The sequence below is a fragment of the Colius striatus genome, chromosome 19 (genome assembly GCF_028858725.1).
Source record: "Colius striatus isolate bColStr4 chromosome 19, bColStr4.1.hap1, whole genome shotgun sequence".
Classification (NCBI taxonomy): Eukaryota; Metazoa; Chordata; class Aves; order Coliiformes; family Coliidae; genus Colius; species Colius striatus.
The window spans coordinates 9,516,821-9,540,520 of record NC_084777.1 but is presented as its reverse complement, the minus strand read 5'-3'; the positions used below and the strand labels follow the sequence as shown (position 1 = coordinate 9,540,520).

Sequence of the window (23,700 nt, the reverse complement as noted above, 5' to 3'; positions counted from 1 at the left end):
ATGAGCTCACCCCTCAGGCTCCTCTTCTCCAAGCTGCAGAGCCCCAGCTCCCTCAGCCTTCCATCAGAAGGGAGATGCTCCACTCCCTTAAATCAAGAGTTGCGCAGAAGACTCAACTACCCCTTTTGTCTCCTTGGCTAGAGCAGGCTGGGTCTAGGCTCTGTCAAATCACCCAAATTCACCTCATCCCAGCAAGCAGCAGAATTACTGAGGGGGCAGAGCTTTTGCACACCAAAACCCAGTCAAGCAGAGGTAGGAGGCTCCCTATTTTAGAAGAACACCTGGGGTGGAAAAAGAAGTCTAATAGCTTTGACATGCTTCAGTCCCGCTGCTAATCCCTTCCCAGTGCTGCTCACACACTCGCCCGGGTCTGCAGGGAAGTGATCCTGTGTTTGACATACTTGTTATTGTGTCTAGCTCGCTCTCACGCTCACTGGCCCGGGGCCAGGCAGCAGAAGGACGTAACCTTGAGCCGGGCCGAACCCTGCCTTTCCCAGCGATTGAAATGGGAGAGGGTCTGAAGCAGGAAAAACAAGGAAGCAGCTTTTCCCTTTCTTTTGGTGGCAATTCCCTGCCCTGCCCAGCACACCCACATTCCTGACACGGTGCCAGGATGGACATGGGGCAGCCGTGGGGAGCGAATGCCCTGGTGAGGCTCTGCTGAAGGAAACCCTGCGAAGGTTGATACAGGGCCCTGAGTCACCATCCTGCGCTGCACAAACCGGCCTGTCAGACAAACATCCCCCTGCAGTGCCACTGAGACACCTCAGGAGCGGATCAGCAGCAGGCTGATGTGGGGCTGATGTTTTGCATTTCTCTCAGCCCTGTAGCTCCAGCTGCAGTGATTAGAGCATCTAACCCACGCCTCACCGACACACATTTCCACCACAAACTCCCGGCAAAGCCGCTGCCCTGCTGTGCCCCACACACCACAGTCCCTCCCCACGGAGGGATGGGGACGTGCCAGGGTGCAACACACTCTGCAGCACCCACACAGCCTCTGGGCCATCAGACAGAACTTTCATCTTTGGCAAATCTAGAGGAGAAACCCCTTGAGCTCTCCTCCAGGTTTCCCAGGAGCCCTCCAAAACATAGACTGGGGGAGGTTTGACTCAGCCAGCAAGGGTTGTGGATGTTGTCCTTTGTCAGCTCTCCTGGCAAAACAGTCAATGCTTCAAAGCTGTGTTGGGTGGCCAGCACACAGCTCACAAAGGGCTTTCTGGAGCACCTTTGAGCAGTGAAGACTTTTCTCATTACCTTCTTGAAATAACCCTGGTTATGCTCCTGCCTATGAACGTGCCTGATCCTTAAGGTTATGTCTGAGCTTCAAAAAGGGTATCTGAATGAGGATGTACTAAAAAGAAGCATCTTTCAGGTTTCACAGTGATGTTTTCCCTGCACAGTGGTCCAGCTGCTGGATCCTGAACTGAAATGATGCTGTTACCACCTCCCATTACGATCACCCGCCTGGAAATTAATGCACCTTCACAAATAATGCTCTGAGGACACATATTTGGCCCCAAATGGGGCAGGAGCTCTTTGACAATCAGAAAAGCAATGCCAAGGCAATACACAATTTACAAAAACTGCAGCAAGGTCTGCTGGGGTTTAAAGTCCATCATCACTCACTCACAGCTCCACAGCAGCAAGGCTTCCTCCTGCCATGCCAGCACCTTGACCATACTCATGACAAATCACAGAATCTGAAGACAGAACCTGCTCTTGAGTAGCCACTGTGTCCAGTTACCATGCTCTGGAGACAAATCAGCAGGAGAATGCCACAGATTGTATCCACCTCTAAGAGGAATGGCTTCACAGAGGTGCTCCTATGCCAGCTGTGCCAGGCTCTGCCAGTGAGGCCGTGGCAGCAGCAATTGGTTTGTTGCTGGGGTGTGCAGGGGGCAGCCCAGTGGACAGGAGTCCCCTAGGCAGGGGTCCCCGGGCAGGCTCTAGCTCCCGGCCCCGGCTGTCCCTGGAAACCTGCGGCAGCCACTCGCCTCGGCTGGGCTCCTCTCGGAAGTGCTTGTGAATGGGGACCCAGGGTCCCGGCAGCAACAGTTGGGGAAGGAAGCAGCAGGCCTGGGACATTTGCAGATGAGACAGGAAGGGATTACACACATCCCACCGACCTGCACACACGTCCCCCTTGAACAAAGCCGTTCCTGCCTCCCCGCGCAGCCGGGGCTGGGAACGGGCTCCCAGCTGCTCTGGGAACACCGTGGATCACTTTCCTTTCCCACTGTCAGCACCTGCTTAGAGGTTACTTGCTACGACCTTCGGGGTAACCCCGTATCACGCTTTTACTGCCCTGAGAAAGAGATGGAGATGATAAACCAGAGGGAGGATGAGGAGCCCGTCTGGCCCCCGCGCGACCCCTCAGCCGCAGCGGCCGCCGGCCTCTCCGCGCGCCTGCGGAGCCGAGTCCCCTGAGGGCAGCCTGCGTGCGCTCTCTCCCATCCAGCTAAAGCCCAAGCAGGAATAATATGAACATATATTTTTAGCAGCAGCAAATTATTTCTCTTACAGAAGGAATATTTCCATGCTGGGCTTTTTCCCTTCCCTTATCACAGATTGTATATTTAGAGCGTGAGAACTCTACCTCACACAAACAAACGCTGCCAGGCCCCTGTGCTCAGCGAGGGATCTGCTTCTGGCCTCTCTGACGTGCCCCTTCTTCGGATAAAAGCCCCATCTTTGCTCCACAAGTGGGAACCGTCAAAGGGAGAGCTGAGTTCAGGACGTGATGTGGAAAAGGAAGGGAAAATGCACTCCAGAGAGTTATCAATCGGCATGTTTGTGAAGCCGTGGCTGCAAGCAGCCGAGCTGTAGGAAACCCGGGGCAGCCCCGAGCCCTGCTGCAGCGACAGGCAGTTCCTCCAGCGCGGCAGCACAGGCTTCACCGCTTCCCCTCTGGCTGCAGGTGCACACAGGGCTCCCGAGGGACGACTGGAAGAGCTGGGGACATCCCCAGGGCCGCCTGGCTGCTAAAACACATCATCCTTGCCAGCACGGAGTCACCCAAAGAGTGGCTTTACAGCCTGCACTGCAAAACTCCTGTGAATGAAAGGCCAAGGGTGCTCAAATCTCCTTCCCAGCATGTATGCAGGAGGCAGGTTAATGGAATAAGCCATCAAGCTACCAGAGCTCCTTGTTTTCCCTCTGCTTTCCCATCCCACTTGCAGGCTGGGGGCTGTGCAGCCCTACCTGCCTCTCTGGCTGCTGCTGGGAGCTGCTCTGGCAGGGAAGCCACGGCCAGCCGGGCAGGCCTGGCCCGCAGCTACGGAGGCTTCTCATTCCTAGAGAGGAGGCTGATTTCACAGGCTGACCGTGGCAAACATCTCTGCCATGTTTGCAGTTTGTCATGGATGAGCCGCTGGGACCCGCTGGACCCACACTCCCCGCTCCCCGAGGCAGCGAGACGACGCGATTCCTCCAGGTCCAAACGCTCCCCGCGGCCCCTCGGACGCAGATTTAACGCATTTCAAACAAAAATGCATCAAATGCTGCATTTCACACCAAACACGGGGATTTCACGGTCTGGGTGACTTTCATGACATCGAGATTGATACGGACTCTTAATCATAGGTAACAGTTGCTGGTCAGAGCCCCGAGGCGAGGGCTGGCTGGCTCAGATGCACGCCTGCGTTTGCTCCTCTCCCCTTTGCTCTCTTGGTTTTCCCCACACCTTTGCACAGGGCATCCACCCTCTCACTAAGAATGAAATCTCAAATCATTGGGCTTTTTGCCAGTCATGGCAGTGTGCCTTTTGACCTGCACCACGAGAGCTACAGCATGGGGATGGAAACGATTCTGACTGGCTCAACACTCCTCATCTGTGGTCAGAGACAGCGTCGCGTAGGCAAAGCTTTGCAGCCAGCACCTTGAGGAGCTTCCACAGTGGCATGTGCACAGTGATTTCAGAGGAGAAGAGGTGATGCACACCACAAAAGGGTGGGTTTTTCCCAGAGGCCCAGGCTCTTGCTGCAAACAGTTGGTGCAACATCCTGCAGCTCATCCTGCACAGAGGGAGTGTGGTGGGGGGCACATGAGGCTGAGGCTGTGAACTGTGTCTTGCACATGAAGTTTGGAAGATTTAGACCTGTACACTGCTTTTCCTACTCTGACCAGTGCATAACCAAATCTTCAGGAAGAGAATAGCTTGTTTTGGCACATTAACATTCCATTCTTAATCCATTTGATCCAGATTTCCACCAATGAAGGGATTTCCCCAGCCATGAGTTATACCATCGCACTCAGGAGCAGCTGCAAATGTGTCACCTCCAGATTCAAGTCTTTGACACCTGGGCTGTGTCTGGAGGATGCTCCTGCCTGCTGGCAGACTCCATGGTGGCACGATGAATCAAATCTGGTCTCCTACCAGCTCTTCTGTTTCTGTTAATGGTCAATGGGTGCAGCTGAGAAAGCATCAGAGGTGTTTCCACACCTGGCAGGTGGGCTGGGGCTATAGCAAGGCTCATCACTGTTCCCACTGCTGACTTGGAAGAGGGGAAGAGCAACCAGAGACAGCACAATCAGTCTATGACCTGCAGTAAGGAGCCCCATGAGCCACCTCTAAGTTGTAATGTGGGCTCAGTCCTCGAGAGACCACACCAACTCCTAGATTTTCCACCTAGTAAGTTGATCACTGCTCTCACAGACGTTGGTCAGAAGAGGTGGGCTGGAGCCTCTACCTAACCCGACTCCATCGCGTGTCCTGAGCTGGGTTATGGCCAAAGCAGAGCTCCCCTGACCAGGTACTGATGGCCTGAGACACCTCTGATCTCTTCTCCTGGGGAGGCTCCAGCAGAGAAAACCTCCTTGAAGAGCTGAATCTTGCCTATCCACTCAGTGCCTCCCCAGAGCCAGAACACTGTAGGGTGGAGGAGACCAACAGCTCAAAGTGCAAACCTCACATCCCCACAGAAAGGAGGAGGAAGGAAGCTCCCACCTCTGAGCTAGAACAAGCCTTCCCTGGTCATTCTCCCTTCTTGGCTGAAGGCAGAGGTGAGTACAGCCCAGGGACAGGAGATGCTCCATGTGAAGCTGATTACACATAGTGGGGACTGAAAAGACAGAGCCTGGATGCAGGAGATGGCATCTCGCTTCATCCGCCTGCAGCTACTTCCCCAAAATGAGCTTAAACTTCTGCCCTGTTTTGTGCACAGGCTTGGGCATTTCTGGGGAGAGGAGGATGGGTCTGGGGGCTCATGAGAGCTCTGCACAGTGAGCAGAGTGAGCAGGAGACATCTCATAGAGGGAGAAGCCTCCATCAGTCCCAGAAGCCACCCGGCGTGGGGAGCTGGTCCCTTGGTGCAGCCCTCTGGGAGAGGCTCAGCAGGCGAGAGGAAAACAGAGGAGCACAGCACAGCTCTGCCAAGACTCCTTTCTCCCATGCAATGGGCCAAGAGCAGTTGCAATGATATCAGACCCACATACTGTTTGGAGTTGGCTCATCTCTGCAAGACACAAACTCTCTGGCACAGAACTGTGCTGCACAACACTGAGCCCAGAAGCTGAGCTGCACCATGTGAACCACTATGAGAAGGAATGAAATCCCACTGCAATGGGAGCACATTCAATCCAGTGTCCAGAGCATAGATGTCCTTCAACCCAGCTCTCAGGGGAGCCAGGAAACACGGGACAGGCAGAGATGGGCACTGCCTGCTGCTGAAAGCCTGACGTTAACAGGGCAAAGTAAGAGGCTGAAAAGCATTTGTATGTGTTTCTCAGGACCTGGATTTCTGAGAGAAGTGGTTTGGTCAGGATCAAAAGACTAAAACTCAAGGTTCATCATGGCAGAGGGATCTCCACAGTTCGTGCTGCACAGCTGCAGTGAGTGGCCTGGGCTGTGAGCAGCAGTGTGGGTGCGGGACTGGTGGCTGTCAGAGCAGCCTGGGGCCAGGCAGGCTCCAAGGAACCTCCACCAACCCCTGGCTGAATACCCTAGTCCAGAAAAAGACTTCAAATGGGGGTGGTGGGGGAGAAGCAAGAAGTAACAGCCAAAAAACCAGAAGGGAGAGCAGATGCATGTTTAGGGCAGTATTTGAATTAAAACCCAGACAGTAGGCGTGTGAAAATGAGATTTCCAGATGCCTTCTCTTCTGTGTGACCAGATGACTGGCTCCAGGAACAAACCATCTGATACTGGGAAATGCACATCCACACATATCTCTCATTGGGTATTTCCAAAACTGCTTTCTGCCCAGGCCTTGCATGAAGGGAGCTTCTTTTCCACCAGCACTGCTCTTCCCTTGTTATCTTCTTATTGTGTTATCACTCCAAGTACACCTGAGGCCCTCGGGAAGGCAATCCCTGGGCATGTGCTTCAGGAGCCAGGAGGGATGGGCAAGTTCTCCCATGGGGGATATGCCCCCATACCACTGTGGCCACTACTGAGAGGCACAAAAGCAAGAGACTTGAAACATCCAGCAGAACCACCCAAAGGTTAAACCCGATGGCAGGGGTGAAGAATTCTCTCACTAAGGAATAAAGGGAACGTTTTCACTGTGCTCATTGCTTGAGGTGCCCAGCTCCTTGTGCAGGCAGAGCTGGTGTTAAAATTCCTGCAGTGAAGAAGAGTCAGACCCACCCTGGCACCACTGGCAGTGAGCTTGGATGCCTGTAGAGCATGGCCCTGAGGCAGGGCAGGAGCAGGTTGGTCGCTGCAGTGTGTGAGAGGGATGTGGGGAGAGAACCTCTGGCCGTCCTGAGGCTCAGCCACGCAGCTGCAGCCCGACAGCTGCAACAGAAACCATCTGCCTGTGTGCTGGACTGGGTGAGCAGGAGGATTTCCAGGATGAGAGGGCCAAGAGGGAGGCAGGGTCTCTGTGAGACCAGGGCAGCCGAGTCTCAGGGAAGTCTTCCCACAATAACCATCACTGCAGGGCCTGGGTTACCCACGGCAGAGAATGGGGAGGTAGGAAGGAGGGGTGAGGTCCTCTGTGAAGAGTTTAGAAAGGTTCAAAACAGAGAAATGAAGGTGTTAAGAGATAAACAGTGTCTGCAAAAACAGTCCCTGGCAAGTCTTTGGTGGTACCTTCTGCCAGCCAGCCTGCAGAGCCTGCAGCCTCCAGGCAGTCTGCTCTCACCAAGTAAGGGAAAAGCTTCATTCAGCATAAAATAAACAGCTGTGCTGAGAAGCTCCTCTGGGTTTGCACAGGTCTGAGGCTCGTTTATAGGCTGCATAATTGCTCTGCTTACAGACAGTCTCTCCTTGCTCGGTGTCTGCTCTTTCACCTGCTCAGCAGCAGCTTGATGGATGAATTCAAGGGTCATACCCAGTACTTTCACCCCGGGTTCTCCCCGCTGCACAGCCAGATCCTCGCTGACACGCAAGTTAGGAAAATCCCATGCAGTCTTCAGCACATGAGACCTCACGGGGAAGGCCACTGAGGGACTATTCTCTTTCTGAAAGGATGAGAAACTCATTACCACCACAGATGGTCTGGCTCTTCCAGGCCTCTTGCCTAAAATGCCAGTCCAGCAAAGGCCACAGGCTTTATAAGATTACAGCTACTCGAAGTTTATGAGGTTACATAAAACACTGACGGTGAGCACATTAGTAACACAGTGGCCTATATTTACGGCTGGTGCACGCCCGCTGCAAGGGGTGACCCAAGGCTCAGCTGCAGCCTGACTGCTGGGCTTTGGATCCTGTCCATCACCACTAACAGCTGGGCTCCAGGAGTGGCCGAGGGCAGCTCAGATGTCATCTCTGCGCTCCAGCACCCACCCACGGGCTGCGGCGACGCGCCCAGGGCCCCGGGCAGCCCAGCGCCCAGCAGTGCCAGAGGCTGGGCACAACCAGGACGACCCGCTGTGTCTGTGCTCCGTGGTGGCTCGTGGGAGGAGAGGCTCCTGAGCTGGCACGGCTGGCTGCAGCTTTCCAGGCTCCCTCCTCCTAACTGCTGAGCCCAGCCCACCACCTCTCATTGCAATGGGACTCCTTTATGCAGAAGCAAAGTTAAAGGGTCGGATGGGCACACAGAGATATTTGCTGGAGCATGTCCAAGCTGGGCACTGGAGCTGGGGAAGGGGCTGGAGCACAAGTCTGATGGGAAGCAGCTGAGGGCTATGGGGATGTTCAGCCTGGAGAAGAGGAGCCTGAGGGGAGACAGCAGCACTCTCTGACACTCCCTGACAGGAGTCTGCAGGGAGCTGGAAGTCGGTCTCTGCTCCCAAGTAACCAGTGATAGGACAAGATTAAAGAGCCTCAAGTTGTGCCAGGGGAGGTTGAGGTTGGAGCTGAGGCAGAACTGTTTCCCTGAGAGGGGTGTCAGCCGCTGTGCCAGGCTGCCCAGGGAGCTGGGGGAGTCCCCAGCTCTGGAGGGAGCCCAAAGCTGTGGAGCTGAGGTGCTCAGGGCTGTGGGTTAGTGGTGGGCTGGGCAGGGTGAGGGGAGGGCTGGGACTGCAGCAGCTTCAAGGGCTTTTCCAACTGAAATGATTCTCTGGCTCTATAATTTCAGAAGACAAGGACCAACTTGCACATCTGGGAGCAGCCTGCCCAGCAGGTCCCTGAGTGTGCTGAATGTCTGCACAGCCTCCCCATTGCTCAGGAGGAAGCAGCAACAACAGGAAGAGAAGAGAATTCACTCAGACAAAAGATAAACAGACCAGCTAGATAGTGAAGCCAGAAGTTGCTAATTAACCTCAAATTGCTTCAGAAAGGACTCCAAGTAGAGTGTTCTCTCCTGAGACACGAGCAGGCAGAGCTGTCACAGCACATCTGCTGCACGGCTCCACTCTCCTGCTCACACTCGGGCACTGCAGCCCTCTGAGCTGTCCTGGGCTGAGAGCAGCCACCTGAGAAGGAGCCTCACCTTGCTCTTCACTCAGCTTAAACCTCGTTTGGGCTCAACAATGACAGGCTGGGACTCCCTCTGGCCCCCACCAGCTTGCAGAGCCCCTCTCCTGCCTTGCCCCCAGCACCGCACCAAGGGCCTGCAGGAGCCATGTGCTGGCCGCAGGAGCTGGCTGCGTCTGACCAGAGCCCGGAGCAGCAGCACACCCCCAGCAAACCTGCACCCCAGCAGCATGGCAGCCAGCAGGAGCCCAGGCAGTAAACACAGCCCTTACCCCTGCTGAGTGTGTTCTGAGTGCTGTATGATGAGGACAACTACAGAAGGGGCTGAGGCTCAGTTCCCTCAGGCAAAGGGAATAAATGAGAGAGAAAAACTAAACCGATTGCTCCAACCCAAGGGCCCGTCAGGATCAATCTGGGCTCCTCAGAGCAGGAAATGACACTCAGCTGAGCATCTGTGTGCACGTCAGGATGGATTAGGGACCTGTCAGGAGCTCGATGTGAGCTGTACAGGAGAATGATGTGTGTGAGGACTCTGGACACCCAAAGCGCCGTTACAAGCTCTGCAGCCCCACAGCATCTGCTGCTGTCTTGCAATACCATAGTTCTTCTCTATCCACCTACCAACCTCAGAACATGATGGCAGGATAAGACACTGAATTTGGCTGTGAACCAGGGCAGGTTTTCAAGCACAGTGCCTGTGAAGTGTGGGGATGTGACATCCCTGCTCTGCCCACGAGGCACCGGGGAGCTGCTGCTCCTGCCAGAGCCTGGGCTGGCTGAGGGGTGAGGAGGAATTCCCATCCTGCATTACTCAAGAAGAGGTTTCAGCACCAGCTTTGATGGAAATGGGCCTGGCTCTAACACACCTGAGTCTGGTGGGTCCCTAGACAGGCACACACATGGTTCTGCAGTGTCCCAGTAACTTGAAGACATGAACTGAAGAGTTTACTGAGGGAGGTTTCTAAAAGCTTCCTTGTCCCTTTCTCCTGGGATATTCCATAATAGACCACCTGGCATCTGATAACCCTGCAGCTCCAAAGATAAGGCACTAAGAAATTCAGAGAGCATCCCAATATCTGTCATAAAACACTAACTGACTGTGCAACCTGTGGATGAAACTTGGGTAAATCATGGGGGTATTTGGTAACTAAGGAAGAGTTTGGATGTGAACAGTGCCACTGGCTGAGAGCGTTCTCACACCTGAGCAGGGGTGGGAGTAAGACTCAGCACAGCTCACAGCTGTGATCACTGCTCTTCTTGCTAAGCCTCACTTTATTTAGAAAAATAGCTGAGGAATTAGAGCAAGCCAACAAACAATCCTTGTCTCAGAAAACTCACAACGGCATGATAAAGCGAGATAAGAAACGGTAGAGAAGTGATTGTGTGAAGGATGATGAGAGCCTGTACGTGTCACACGGCAAGAAAAACAAATCACTCCCTCTCAGATGGAAGAAAATGTTTCTTCTCAGTTGGAGAAAGAAAAACACAAAGCGGCTCAACTACAGCCTTGAAATTGTGCAATGGACTTTGCATATTTGGCAGCAAAAGTAGAAGAAGCGGTTTATAATCCAGGGTTTTCACACAAATGACAGGTTCTTGGTTCTTGGAGGAGTAGTTCATTTTGGTATGCTTGTTTTAATTAACATTCTAATAGTATGTTAGAATTAAAGGAATATCATCAACCTAAACCTCCCAGAGCTGATGGAGCGCTGTTAATGACTAGTGTCACAGCCATCCCCAGACTGACTGCAACTCAGGCAGAGCAGAGCACCAGCACTTCCCTGCGTGGTTTGGGGCTTTGTGCATGTAAATGAAGCATTTTCTGTACAGCCAGTTCCTCTGTGTCCCCCTTCCCCTGAGGATGGGCAGGTAGTGATGCACCTAACGCTGTGGATGGGCAAGGGCTGCATGCAATAAATAGCTGGGGCTTGGTTTTCTTTAACCTTTTCATTATATAGATGCAAAAGTGCTGTGTCTGGATGTGTTCCTATGTGACCTGATCTAGGTGGGACCTGCTTCTGCAGGGGGATTGGACTTGGTGATCTCTAAAGGTCCCTTCCAACCCTACCATTCTGTGATTCTGTGATTAAATAACCTGTAAAGCTCCTTCGGCCAAGAGTTGGTTCTCTGTTCCAAGACATGGAACAGCCATTGTGAAACACGTCTAGGGAGACTGCAAAGGGCACTACCTGCCTGCAAAAACAGTTCAAAACTGATGAGACTCTTCTAAAGGAAGTACTTTTTTGGAAAGGGGCTGAAGCAGGCAGCTCCCCAGACAGCTCTCAGGGCAGCAAAGGGAACCAACTGCTCTGCCTCCAGAACGGAAGGAAAGAAACCCACGGAGGAAGTGAAACCCTGACAAGTGTTAAGTCCTAGGGACAGTCCTATGAATGGGCAGAGTCCTGTGTCACATGAGGGGTGTGGGAAAACGCTGAAGTGTTGGTTACACTCACCTTTCAAGCTTCAAAAATAGCCCAAGAACCAAACCATGACGTCAGAGCCGCGGCAGCCGCACGCTGCTGCCAGGAGAGTCTGCGGGGCCCAGCCCAACCTGCACCCCTGACACCCTCCTCCTGCTCCTGTTGCTGCCTGGGGAGCAGCCCTGCTTGCACACAGGCTCAAGGCCCAGGCCTGAGCACTTGGCTGGAGTTAGATGTGACTTTAAGCTTAGAGTTAAGCCTTGAAGACATCCTGGTGAGTAAGGCATTTTCCAGTCCCTCTGCTGACTTTATAAACTAAACAGAACCGCACACAAATTACACTGGCAGCGGGAACAACACTTAACAGGGCTGCCCTATGCAATGCTATCCAGGTTTACTCTGTTTATAACTGTTTACTGCCCTAATCTCCCCAAATTGCCCAGTTTTCAATGTGAGACATAAACAGCCAGGAATCTGGCTACTGGTTCTGAGGACAAGATTTTTTCTTAATGAGTTTTGATGGGGATAATAAGAACAAACCAGATGCAGAGTGTGTCTTGCCAGGGAACATCCAAAATGCCTCAAAAGGTGTTGCATGTCTCACTGCTGTGGTTCAGCACGCTCTGCCTCTGGCTGAGGCTCACAGCTTCTCTGCCTTGGGAAGACACAGGTTTCTAACTCAAATAATTGTGTTTTCAGCACAGCTGAAGCTCATGGATGTCCCACCTGGATGGAGACCACCAGGGCATCGTGCAGAGCCTGGGGAGATGCAGCAGCCCTGCCCTGTGCAGCCCTTGTGGCACCAGCTTCATCTCCTCTCCCCACGGAGCTGAGGGCACAGGAGACACGACAGCTTGTTCCAAACAAGTGCCAGGCCAGGCCCATGCTGCAGCCAATGGTCAGTCATCTCCAGAGGAAAGATGGGAGACCTCCAGAACATAAAACATCACAGGTACCTGCACGGGCCAGCTGGGCTGCTCAGTGCCAAAACAAGGAGGAACGGGAGAAGCCCTGACTTGTGCTGTGGTGGAGGGGAAGGGAGGCACGTCCCTCCTGTCACACTCATTGGTGTCCCACTCACCCTGACAGGCCCTACAGACCTGGTACAACACATTTCTGGGCAACAGCAGCCCCTCTGCCTTGCAGCTCTGCTACCTGTGACTGGCCCTCAGCGTTGCTTTAATGCTGTTTGGGCTCTGTGGAGATGTTACTCTGCCCTGCAGTTGTGGTGGCAAGGGCTGAACGGCACTTCAGGAGAAAAAGAAGGAAGCCAATCCCCAAAACACGATGTGCATGTGACCCTGCTCCCACCTGCCCATGTGCCACCCTGGCTATGGGTGCAGAGAGATGCTCTCGTGCACCAGTCAATGTTAACTGCAAAGTGGGTGGCACAGGAGCGACCACGGCACTCACACCTTGTCACAGGGCCACAGCTTGAACTGGCCCCCTTGCTCACAGGAGACTAAAAGTGGAGGGGTCTTAAAAGATAGCAAGAGCATCCATAAATTCATGCAAAAAATAAAGAGAAAATACAAGACCAGATGCATTCATCAGCTTCGGACACCAGCCACACAGTTCAGCTACTCAGAGTTACAGTAGGGTCACAGCCCATTGCCCCAGGCTGCTGCCTGAAGCAAAGTGATGAGGAAAAAGAGAATAGTGAAGAAACTACCAGCTCTGCCCCCGAGGACACTCTGCTCTCTGAAGACCCCAGTCCATGTCAGTCCTTGTGCCCTGTTTTTGTCAGCTCAGGGTGTTCTTCCACCCAGGCCAGCACACACTGATCCCACGTTTCTGCTGACAGAGCTGTTTGTGGACTGGTGTGGTAAAACAATCCAGTGAACTTGTTTGGGTTCCCTGTAACTCTGCAGAAAGACAAATTATTTGTGCCCCATGTCTTGTTCTTTATTTTGTTTTCCACATGCCTGAAGTAGCTAAATGCAGTTTGCCTTTTCTTCCACTGCTTCAGCTGCCTGGTGGCAGGGAGCACTCCCTAAACACCATTTTCCAAGGTAGGCTTCTAAAGGTGATTTGGAAAGATAACATTCTTTCCACTTCGGGAAAGCCCAGTAATAACTGAAAAGGGGATTCCTACTAGAGAAGAGGAACACAGACAACACTGATGCTAAACACAACCACCTGGGAGCTCAGGCAACAGCTGAATGGGAGATGCCCAGTGAGCAGGGGACTCTGATGGCCTCAGGGTGTTCCTCCCTGTGACTGGGGCCAGTGTGACTTCACAGGTATTTTTCAACTGCACCTGAAAGTAATAAGCACCAATGCTTCCTGTGACAAAGGAGCTGTAGCCAGGCAGCTCAAGGCTGGCCACCAGCAAGTGCCCATGTTCTGGTAGCCACGGAGGTCAAAGTCCTTCTGTTTCCCTCTGGCTATAAGGGAAGAGCACAGGGAAAGCTGCACATACCCCTGTGGTCTGAAACACAATGACCCAAAGAGAGGTGAGAGCCCCATGGGGACTGCACAGAGAGAGGCTGGTGAGCAGAGCCACCATCAGACATCTCTCCACAGCACTTTCATCCTTTAATTGAGGCTTTATCCTGCTGCTGCTTCTGCTTACAGTGAAGAGGGTCTGGGTGACATAAAGAACAAGTGCCCTTCCCAGATTGATTGTCTCCACCCCATGAGGCTGGAGGTTCCTGGAGCTCAGGAGCTGGATTCTGTATTTGTCCCTTATCCTTGGGGCTGGCATGTAAGAGACAGCTCCTCAGGTTGTGAGTTGTCTCCTTTTGTCCTCTACACTTCTGGATCTTGTTTTCACTCGATATCCAAGCTCTGAACCAAGCACTGTGTGATGTTTTACACGTGGGTGTTCAAAATGAGGAAGGGTGATGAACAGTGGGTAACTCTTTTTCCAGTGATCTCATCACTATGGTTAGAAAGGGGATCTCGATAAGCTTTGTGGTCTAATACATAGAAATACCAACATTCCTTAGAAACAGGGTTTCACAATTCGTGTGCAGTGGCACATCGTTTACATGTACAGATGCCACGACTTGTAGCTCCAATCAGGTCTCTGCAGTCAGAAGTTCTTTGCTAATCTGGCTGTCTGTTCATGTTGGAATTCCTGGTGCGTGTTTGCACTTGTTCTGGTAACTCCTCCACGCAGGAACCAGGCAGGAACCAGGCACACCTTGTTTGTACATCCTCACCCAGACAGCTGCATGTTTGGCACAACTGCAGTCCAGAGAGTGTTTCTGAGAGACAGAACTCAATGCTTGGGGATAGGACAGGCAAGCAGCACCTCTATTTTGTCTCACTCAACACCAGAAGGAAGGACTGATGTTCTCCAGCCTTCCCTCACTACGTGCTCTTTAGCCTTTTCCCTGCCAGCACACAGTACCTGCAGTGCAGGAGTCAGCTGGGAAACTCTGCACACATTGACCTAAACTGCTCTAATTTATCTTTGTATCACAGCTCTCACAGCTAACTGTTGCCATAATTACTTCCATGCATCTACCTCATTCCAACGGGCCGCTCTTCCCTCTTGGCCAGTAAAATCCTTCCCAGAGTCACTCACAGCAATCCCAGATCATTTCATTTCAAAACCAATTATATGTAATTAGAGGAACTGCTACAACCATTCCCTTTGTTGATGCACAGGAATGATCTGTAATTCATCTCCATTGACAGTGCCCCTGAAAAGGATATGAAGGACTTTCTGTTCCATCACGACAAATCTGTCTCATTCATCTAGAGAAAACGTCCACCATGAACACAGCATCTTCAGTCCTGAGCTCGTTTCTAGCTTTACATCTGACACAAGCCTGGGGATGTTTCAGTCACTGCTGCTGAAACTTTCCATGGGGATGCAGTAAAAGTGGTTTAAGAGCTGTTGGTGGAGCAGGACGAGCACAGTTTGTATTTCAACTGCCTCAAGGGAAAACTGGGTTTGTTCCTTGCCCTGCTATGGTGAGCAGCAGGACTGCTGGGACCCAAGGCAGAGGGCATGATTTTTTCACAAAAGACTTCTATTATAAGAACTCAGACCTAGGCAGCTCATATTCCTAAGCACTGTGGCTCACACCAAGCTCACCTGCATCCCCCAAACCTCCGTGCTTCTGGGCTTTCCCCCCAGCCCTGGTTCAGAGACCTACTGGAATTCACACCCAATGAATTCAGCCCAAATGTTCTGGATTTTCAAAAGCACCCAGGAAAGCTTTACAATGCAGTGGGAGCTGCCTTACATCCACTGTCCTAAAGCTCACTGCCTTGCAAAATCTTGCCCTTGTTTCAGAGGAAACTTTGGGCTTTCCAAACCAGAAGCTTGGCCTGGGCCAGTGCCAAGGATGGTGGTGGGACGTGGTGTGGCTGCCATAGCAGTTACCAGCTTTGTGCCCACAGAAAGCTGGTTTGCACTGGGGAGGGACAGAAGCATCACTGGAAAGAGCCAGAGCAGGGCCTTAGGCAGCAGGTTTCTGGGCAGCTGCTCCTGCTGCAGCGCCAGCACAACCTGTGTGAGAGCTCTGTGTGACTGTGCACCAGCGCAGGGATGGCAGCACTTGGAGCTTCCTCTGTGTCTGCAGCCACTTGCACTGCTTGGGGGCAAATGGCTGTGGATTATTTAATTCAAAGGATCCAACACACCTTACATCAGATTTTACACCATTCCCCACCTGAATCCTCTCGCTCTGCATTTTGGCAGTTACTGCCAGACAGCTTCTGGGAAACAGATTCTAAACTACAGGGCTAAACCCAAGGCAATCTGTACTGGCTGTGAAATGAGAGCTTTGCTGTCCAGCAGGCCAGGTTTTTTTTACACTAGCCCAGCAGTGACCTGTGCTGTGGAGTCATCTGTCCCTTCAGCCAGAAGAGCCCGAGTCCCGTATCTGTGCATCCAGGCAATTCCATTTCCCTGTGTAAAACACAGCACTGCTGTCACATGCCTTAGCTTTCATGAAGATTTTTCCCTGAATGTTTTGCAGTCCTCTTTCCTATTTTGATAAAAGAAAATGACTTTCAAAAGTAAAGGCTTATAATTTCTGGTGATTGTAACAGATGTGACTTGACAAAGGGTCCATTGTAAGGCCATGTTGGCGCTTTATTTTTTAACGATGAAGGCTTTGGTTGTTTGTTATGGTGAGAAATAGTTTCCCTTCCAGATAGCCCCTTGAGAAATTCATGAGAGAAAATCCAGACTGTGAAAAGTATGGCTTGTGAGGAATTTGAAACAACATGACAGGGGAAGCAAATCATCGTGAAAATCCCATTATGGGAAGCCCGGGCTCACGATCACCTCCAGGCCCGAGTTCATCCTCCCCACTCCAGGTGAGCTGTCTCACTGTTGTCTGCACGGTGACTGTCACAGGAATCACAAACCTTGGTCACCTTTTCTATCATTCTGCTGTCTGGAGACCCCTGAAGCCAGGCTCAGACTGTGCCTGATGCTGAATCACCATGGGAACCATGATGGGCTCAAGCCAAAGACAGAACTGTGCAAATGAACATAACGTGGGGCAAGGTAAGGAGGGGAGATCTGGCAACACAAGGTAAGGAGGGGAGAACTGGCAACACAAGGTAAGGAGGGGAGAACTGGTAACAGAGCTGACTGCTGCTGTGCAGCTCCAGCTAATCAGACACAGATACAGATGCAAATCGCCCGTGAACACTGAGTTTCCATTTCAGCTGGGTTCTGCAGCTGGATGATGATGGCTTTGCATGCAAAGCTGATTTCTCTGGGGGTTAGCTCCAGAGAGGAGTAACCAGGGTAGTGCCTCTGAAAAGCTCCAGTTTTGGATCCACTTCCAGGTGTGTTTCCCTTCTTTTCATGGACATGTTCAAGAGCTCTGCTGTATTGAAATTGAAGCATAGTCCATTATCTTTCAGTTCTCCTTTAAGACTTCATTTTTAAGACAGTAGAATAGCTTAGGTTCATGTCAGAACAGTTTTAAGGTTTCCAGCATCAAAAATACCCTGTTATAAATGTAAAACCACCAGCTTTTGAGAGAGATGTGAGATGCCAAGAGATCTCACATACACACAACTGAGAGACTGGGCTGCAAGTTCAACTTGCATTTTTTTCCACAGTTACCTAACATTGGACCTCAATCACCTTCAGATTTTTTCCTAATGCTTCCCCTGAAGTATGGTCTCAGCATCCTTCAGCAGAGCACAAGGGTATGACAAGGCAGGGCCTCCAGCACACCACACTCCAAGCTCTGCCTTCTGCACAGCTATTTTCCTGACTGACCCACAGCCACCACCCTGCATCAGCAGAGACCATCTTGACACACGAGGGAGATGAGCACGAGGACAATGAACCCTCAAAACTGCCAGCAGGCAGGATATTGGCCAATTATCCAGTGCTGACTTTCAGCAGAAACCATACAAAAGGATCTTTATGGATGAGATTGCAGGAAAGGAAGGATAGAGGCAGAATGATGTGGTGAACTACCATCAAGTACTTATGACCATCCTCCAAAAGGGTGTTCTTAGTCCTGCTTATAACTAGTGACTGGATGTCAGGATTATTGGTAAAATGAGGAAAAAAAAGGGTAGATAAAGCTGACAATGCTCCTAAATCACAGCAAGACATACTGTGAGCCACTTTGCTTGGTGCAAGGGCTTGCATCCTTCCCAGTTGTGTTCCTCTTGCTCACCACAGCAGCCAGGAGAAGGGACGGGGGCAGAAGCAGTGTGCTGACCTCTTGCCATAAGCTTGTTCTCACCAGTGGTCCAGCAGGTCAATCTTTCATGAGATGTTCAGGGTCCATCAACCCTCAGCACACAGATTTAAACTCAAGCAAATGCATAATAGTAAGAAAGGGATGTAGAGAGGGAGGTCAGGTCTCTGCAGCTAGCAAAGCTACCCCAGCCCTGCAGGCAGCCCCAACTACACTGCTGCTTGGCCACAAAAATTTACCAGAAAATATCCATTGGAAAAATGTCTTTTTCTGTCTGATATTGTACATACAAGTTCAGCACAGGAGGCTCCAGAGGATAAGACAGTTTTGATGACTTCCAGCCGCATCCACACTCCGCAGACTCGCTATCCAAACAGCCTATTATCACCGTGCAGGCAGCTCATTTATTTGCTGAGAATTCTCATTTGTAAAAACTAATCAGTCAAGATTTATTTTCCCCTGATAAGGCACAGGAGGGCACTGTTAAGGTTCTGGCTTCTGCTGGTTGTCAAGCTTCTTGCCTAGCAGTTAATGTCACACTAACTCCAGGACAGGGCTCAAACACATCACTCCTTTGGCTGGTGTGTCCTGGAGCTCTGTCTCTGGAAACTGAGGCTTTGCCATCAACATTCCCACAGACCACAAGACAGATTATGCCACTGCCTCGACTTCTCTGGGTGTAAAAGTGAGCTCTTTCAGGCAGCTAGTCACAAACAAGCAAAGGTGGGTGTCCCTGACCCTCCAGGATTGTCTGAGTCTTTAACCAAACACAACACCTGCCATAGGAGATGGGATTTGGGGACAGCAGATGAGGTTTGCACATCCAACCCAGAGCCCTTTTTCCTCTGCTGGCCCAGGTGACATTCTTAACTGGGGGAAGTGGTACCAGGACCCTGTCCCAGCAGCTCAGCCCTTGGTTGGGAAGCAGAGGCAGTGAGGGAGGGCTGAGCTCCACCACACAGAGCTGGGACTTCACCAAGAGCCGAGATCATCACTGCCAGATGCACCTTCCCCAGGGCTCTGAAATCTCTGTCAGCAAAGAGAAAGCAACTGGAAGGGGAAAAAAAGGACAAAAAGAAGGGCTGTACTTGAAATATGCTTTGTTTTCTTTTGAAAAATCCAGGATCCCATCCAGTTTGAAAGAGGAGAGCACTGAAATAAGCACTGAAATAAGCTCTTTGTTTTTTGCATTAGTTCAAGAAGAAAACACTTCAAAAATATATATTCCCTCGAGGTTTCAGTGCTGCCTCTGGCCCCCATTATTGGCAGGGAACAGGTCACAGGCACTGCCCCCACAGCCACAGCAAATGGGCAAATAACCCCTGGCCCAGCAGCACCTGCACAGCACCTTCCTCTGCCTGACACAGGGCCAGGAGACCCACAAAACCCCAGGGAATTGTCTGTGGGGAAACACACGGGAGGAACGGTGTCACAGGGAGGTCAGGGCAAACTGAGGGCTTTGTGGGAAAATTCTGCCCCACCACAACATGTGAACAGAGTCCTGTGGTGGCTCTGAGATGCCAATGCTTTGTGGCCCTGGGAACAGGGTCTTGTTCTGCTGCATCCCTCAGGGCAGAGTGCAAAGGGCCAAGCAGCACACAGCGATGGCAGAGGGGGACAACAGCTCACGTCACATCAACCCCAGGAAACACCCCAGTCTGGGGCAGAGGGGCTGGAAAGCTGCCCAGAGGGAAAGGATCTGGGAGGTTGGTTGACAGCAGCTTAACAGGAGCCAGCAGCGTGCCCAAGGGGGCAAGACGGCCAGTGGCATCCTGGCTGGGCTCAGCAGTGGGGTGGCAGCAGGAGCAGGGCAGGGATTGTCCCCTGTGCTGGGCCCTGGGGAGGCTGCAGCTCCAGGGCTGTGTCAGTGCTGGGCCCCTCACTCACTGCCACAGGGACACTGAGGGGCTGCAGCGTGGCCAGAGCCGGGCACAGAGCTGGGGAAGGGGCTGGAGCACAAGGGGCTGGGGAGGGGCTGAGGGAATGGGGGTGTTGAGCCTGGAGAAGAGGAGGCTGAGGGGAGACAGCAGCACTCTCTGACACTCCCTGACAGGAGGCTGCAGGGAGCTGGGGGTTGGTCTCTGCTCCCCAGTAATGAATGATGGGACATGATGAAACAGCCTCAAGTTGCCCCAGGGGAGGCTGAGGTTGGAGCTGAGGCAGAACTGTTTCCCTGAGAGGGGTGTCAGCCCCTGTGCCAGGCTGCCCAGGGAGCTGGGGCAGTGCCCAGCCCTGGAGGGACCCCAAAGCCGTGGAGCTGAGGTGCTGAGGCCGTGGGTCAGTGCTGGGCTGGGCAGGGAGAGGGCAGGGCTGGCACTGCAACAGCTTCCAGGGGTTTTCCAAACAAAACAATTCTATGATCCTGTATCTTCATCTCCTTCCACTGCCACCTACAAGGCAGACCTAGACCCCCTCAGCTGCGCTGGGGACCCATTCCCAGGATGCTCCATGAACAGTGAGGGCTCTGTCTGCACCCTCAGTGCCCCAGCAGTTCTCCCCTTTATGTCTGCAGCTCTCTGAAAACAAGAGGAGTCCCCCAAAACAAGGAGAGCCACCAAAGAGCAGCCCCCACTCAACCTTGGCAGGGTCTGAAGCCCCTTGAGTGAAGCACTGCCCTCTGCTTGCCTTGGCCTCCAGTGCTCCCCAAAGATACCTGAGTGGTTCATTCCCACAGACCCCTGGGGCTGGGTGTCCTCTGCCCAGAGCAAGAAGATGCTTTGTGACAGTGCTGGCCGAAGCTGCTGACAGGCAGAGTGCAGCAGGCTGTGTCAGGCACCAGCTGAGGGGTAATTACCAGCATAAACTTGCTCCCCGTTTTCTCTTGGCTGCACCGACCAGGCAGGTTGAAGCATGGAGGGGTGAGTGCCAAGTGTTATGGTGTGAAGCTATTTTCCATTCCAGCTCTTGTTTTTCATGGCTTATAAGTTACCACTCCCCTCCTCCATTCCTTTGGGTTGAGATTTGTCATGCTTGTTCTTAACCCAGTGGAGAATTTCCTTAGGAAAGTTCAATAGCATAAGTAGCAGCAATTATTCATCTGGCTTTCGTCATGGAAGATAACAGATATTCACAGAAAGTTGCTGTCCCTGTGAGGGAGGTGTCAGAAGACAGAACTTCTGCCCTGCAGCCCAGCAGCACAATCCAGCACAGCCCAAGGTTTTCCAGGAGTGAATCCAGCAGGAATTCCTGCACCCAGACACTGACAAACACCCACCCAAACACACAGGTTTCATGCAGGCCCACGGGGCTCGTTCCAGGGAGCTGAGCATGAAAATGTGAAAGTCATCAGCTAATCAAGACATTTTCCAGCTGTATCCTGGGTGCAAGTGTAAACTCTAAACCTGCCTCTGAAACCAACACGACCTGAACGGGCTGGGCACTGTGAGTCCTGCACAAGACAAAATCCCAGCATGGTGGGGGTGGGAAGCGCCCTGCAGAGCTGCTCCAGCCCAATCCTCTGCTAAAGCAGGTTCCTCTCAATCAGGGGGCACAGGAATATGTCCAGGTGGGTTTGGGAACCTCCTGACAAGGAGCCTCCACACCCTCCCTGGGCAGCCTGAGCCAGGGCTCCCTCACCTCAGCACCAAACAAGTTTCTCCTCCTGTGCCAGTGGCACTTCCCATATTCCAGTCTGTGCCCATTGCCCCTTGTCCTGTCACTGGGTACCACAGAACAGACTGGCCCCCTGCTCTCAACATCCATCCTTTAGGGTTGATCAGCATTGATAAGGTCTCCCCTCAGCCTTCTGTTTTCCAAGCTGAACAGCCCCAGGTCTCACAGCTTTTCCTTCTCAGAGAGATGCTCCAGTGCCCTCAGCATCTTGGTAGCCCTTTACAAATGGTGACAGGTCAACTCATTGTGTTGAGAACCAACTCCCTGGTGCTGCCTGAGCCTGTGCACAAGCTCTGATGCAGCCAAGGAAGCAAGAAAAGAACTGTTTTTTTAAATAGAAAAGAAAATAATGCAAGAAACTTAAACACAAACAGCCAAGCCAGGGAGAGGTTACAACTAAATTGTCAAAGGAGCAAAGGCCAAACGTGCTGAGCACAGTCACACCCTGTCCCATCCCAACCACAAACCTGCCCCGTGTCCTGCTCCACAGGCTGCCACAAAATGAGGCAGAAAGAGGATTCAGTAAGCTTCTGTGGAAAACACAGCTCTGAGCATCCTAATTCTGTTTAGTTTAAATCTGAACCATAATATTTATATGAATGCTGTTTATTATAATGTATTTTTATTTGAAGGCGCACACAGGAGTGAAATGAAATCACGTTGTGTGGGGCTGTTTGAAAAACAAAAACCACAGACCAGATAAGGGAGATAGAAGACATCTTTCATGTGGAGAGATGGCTGTGGGTCACTAGACACCAACACAAGAAAAAGCAATTTGCTCCTACACTAAGAGACAATGAAAAGGGGTTGGAACACTGAAGACATGAAGTTGTGAAGGCAGAGCAGGATTAATTCCATTCCTCCCTCACTCTTCCACTTGAGCACAAAAAGGTAACATGAAAACCACAACCCTGCCTCATTTCTGTAGGAGAAAACAGTCATTTTTGTGCTTTGAAACAGGATGTTGCTTTCCACAGTCATTAATGTATTTACCAAACAAATCTCCCAAAACATTTTGAGGTTAGTAACATAATCTTGCTTGGAGAAATCCCTGTTCAACCATCACCCACTGAAGTGACATTAAATCCTGGGCTACAACCCCAAGGGTCAGAGGATGCACCACGTTGGTACCTCAGTTGTTCCAGTGATTAATCATATTGCTTCTCAGTGTGTCATTCCCCAGTAACCAGCCAGTCCCAAACTCTTCCCACCTGGAGATAAAACAGCTGATGTCACATGAAGCAGAAAAAAGAGACATGCCAATAGCTGCTAATAGCAAGAGCTTAAACCTGTGAAGCCTCTGCCCTCTCCATGGGTGAGGAGATAGACCTGGGGAGGTTTCTGTTCTGAAGGAAGTCTGCAGAGTACCAACACTCACACTCACAAATGCTTCTAAGCCACTGTTACACTCCTATAATGACCATGGCACCGAATGGAAATGACTTTCCTCCCAGGGATGAGGAATTACCCTGCTGATGGACACAGGCCCTCTGCTTTGTTCCCACAGGCAGCAGCCTGTCCTGTATTGTGATTGAATCTCTGGAAGCTGATGCTAGAAACAAGCTTCAGTGTCCTGGACCTGCCATGTTTCACAGCAACACCCCGAGGAAAGAAAACTGAGGAGTCGATGGAATTTGAAGATTGCATTGGCAAAAAAACTAGAAACACATAAATAATAAATAAAATCAAACAAGAACTCTGGCAGGAGGCCCCATGAGGCTTTCACCACCCCCTCCCAGCTCCTGCAGCACCCCCAGACTCAGCAAATGCCACTTTGTCTCACTCACATTCACTGAAGCACTTCTGCAAGCGACCACTCTCCACTCACACCCCTGACACATGCCCCTCTGTGCTCTGTTCCTGCTTTTCCTCTCACTTTCAAACCCACTATCAGCTGCTTCTCTGGCCTCTTGTGTCCATAGAATCATTTTGTTTTGTTTGGAAAAGCCCCTGAAGCTGCTGCAGTCCCAGCCCTGCCCTCACCCTGCCCAGCCCAGCACTGACCCACGGCCTCAGCACCTCAGCTCCATGGCTTTGGGATCCCTGCAGGGCTGGGCACTGCCCCAGCTCCCTGGGCAGCCTGGCACAGGGCTGACACCCCTCTCAGGGAAACAGTTCTGTCTCAGCTCCAACCTCAGCCTCCCCTCCTTCACACCCATCACTTCTCATGCAGTGTTGAGGGGCTGGTTTCACTTCTGGTCCATTCACACTCAAAACATCCAACTGC

At 51.9% G+C, this 23,700-nt stretch overlaps 1 protein-coding gene across 8 annotated transcripts in view; it reads right to left on the bottom strand.

Annotated features, from left to right (window-relative positions):
• Nucleotides 1–23,700, bottom strand: part of EXD3 (exonuclease 3'-5' domain containing 3) — a 261,724-nt gene that overhangs the window by 68,989 nt on the left and 169,035 nt on the right. Inside the window, exon 21 of one of the 8 annotated variants that reach the window (XM_062011579.1) lies at nucleotides 22,127–22,684. The exons of the other annotated variants lie outside the window; for them this stretch is intronic. Within the exon in view, the coding sequence (XP_061867563.1) occupies nucleotides 22,646–22,684 (39 nt within the window). The 3' untranslated portion in view covers nucleotides 22,127–22,645. Of the gene's footprint in view, nucleotides 1–22,126; nucleotides 22,685–23,700 lie in introns of those variants that run through there. 8 annotated transcript variants of the gene reach the window in all.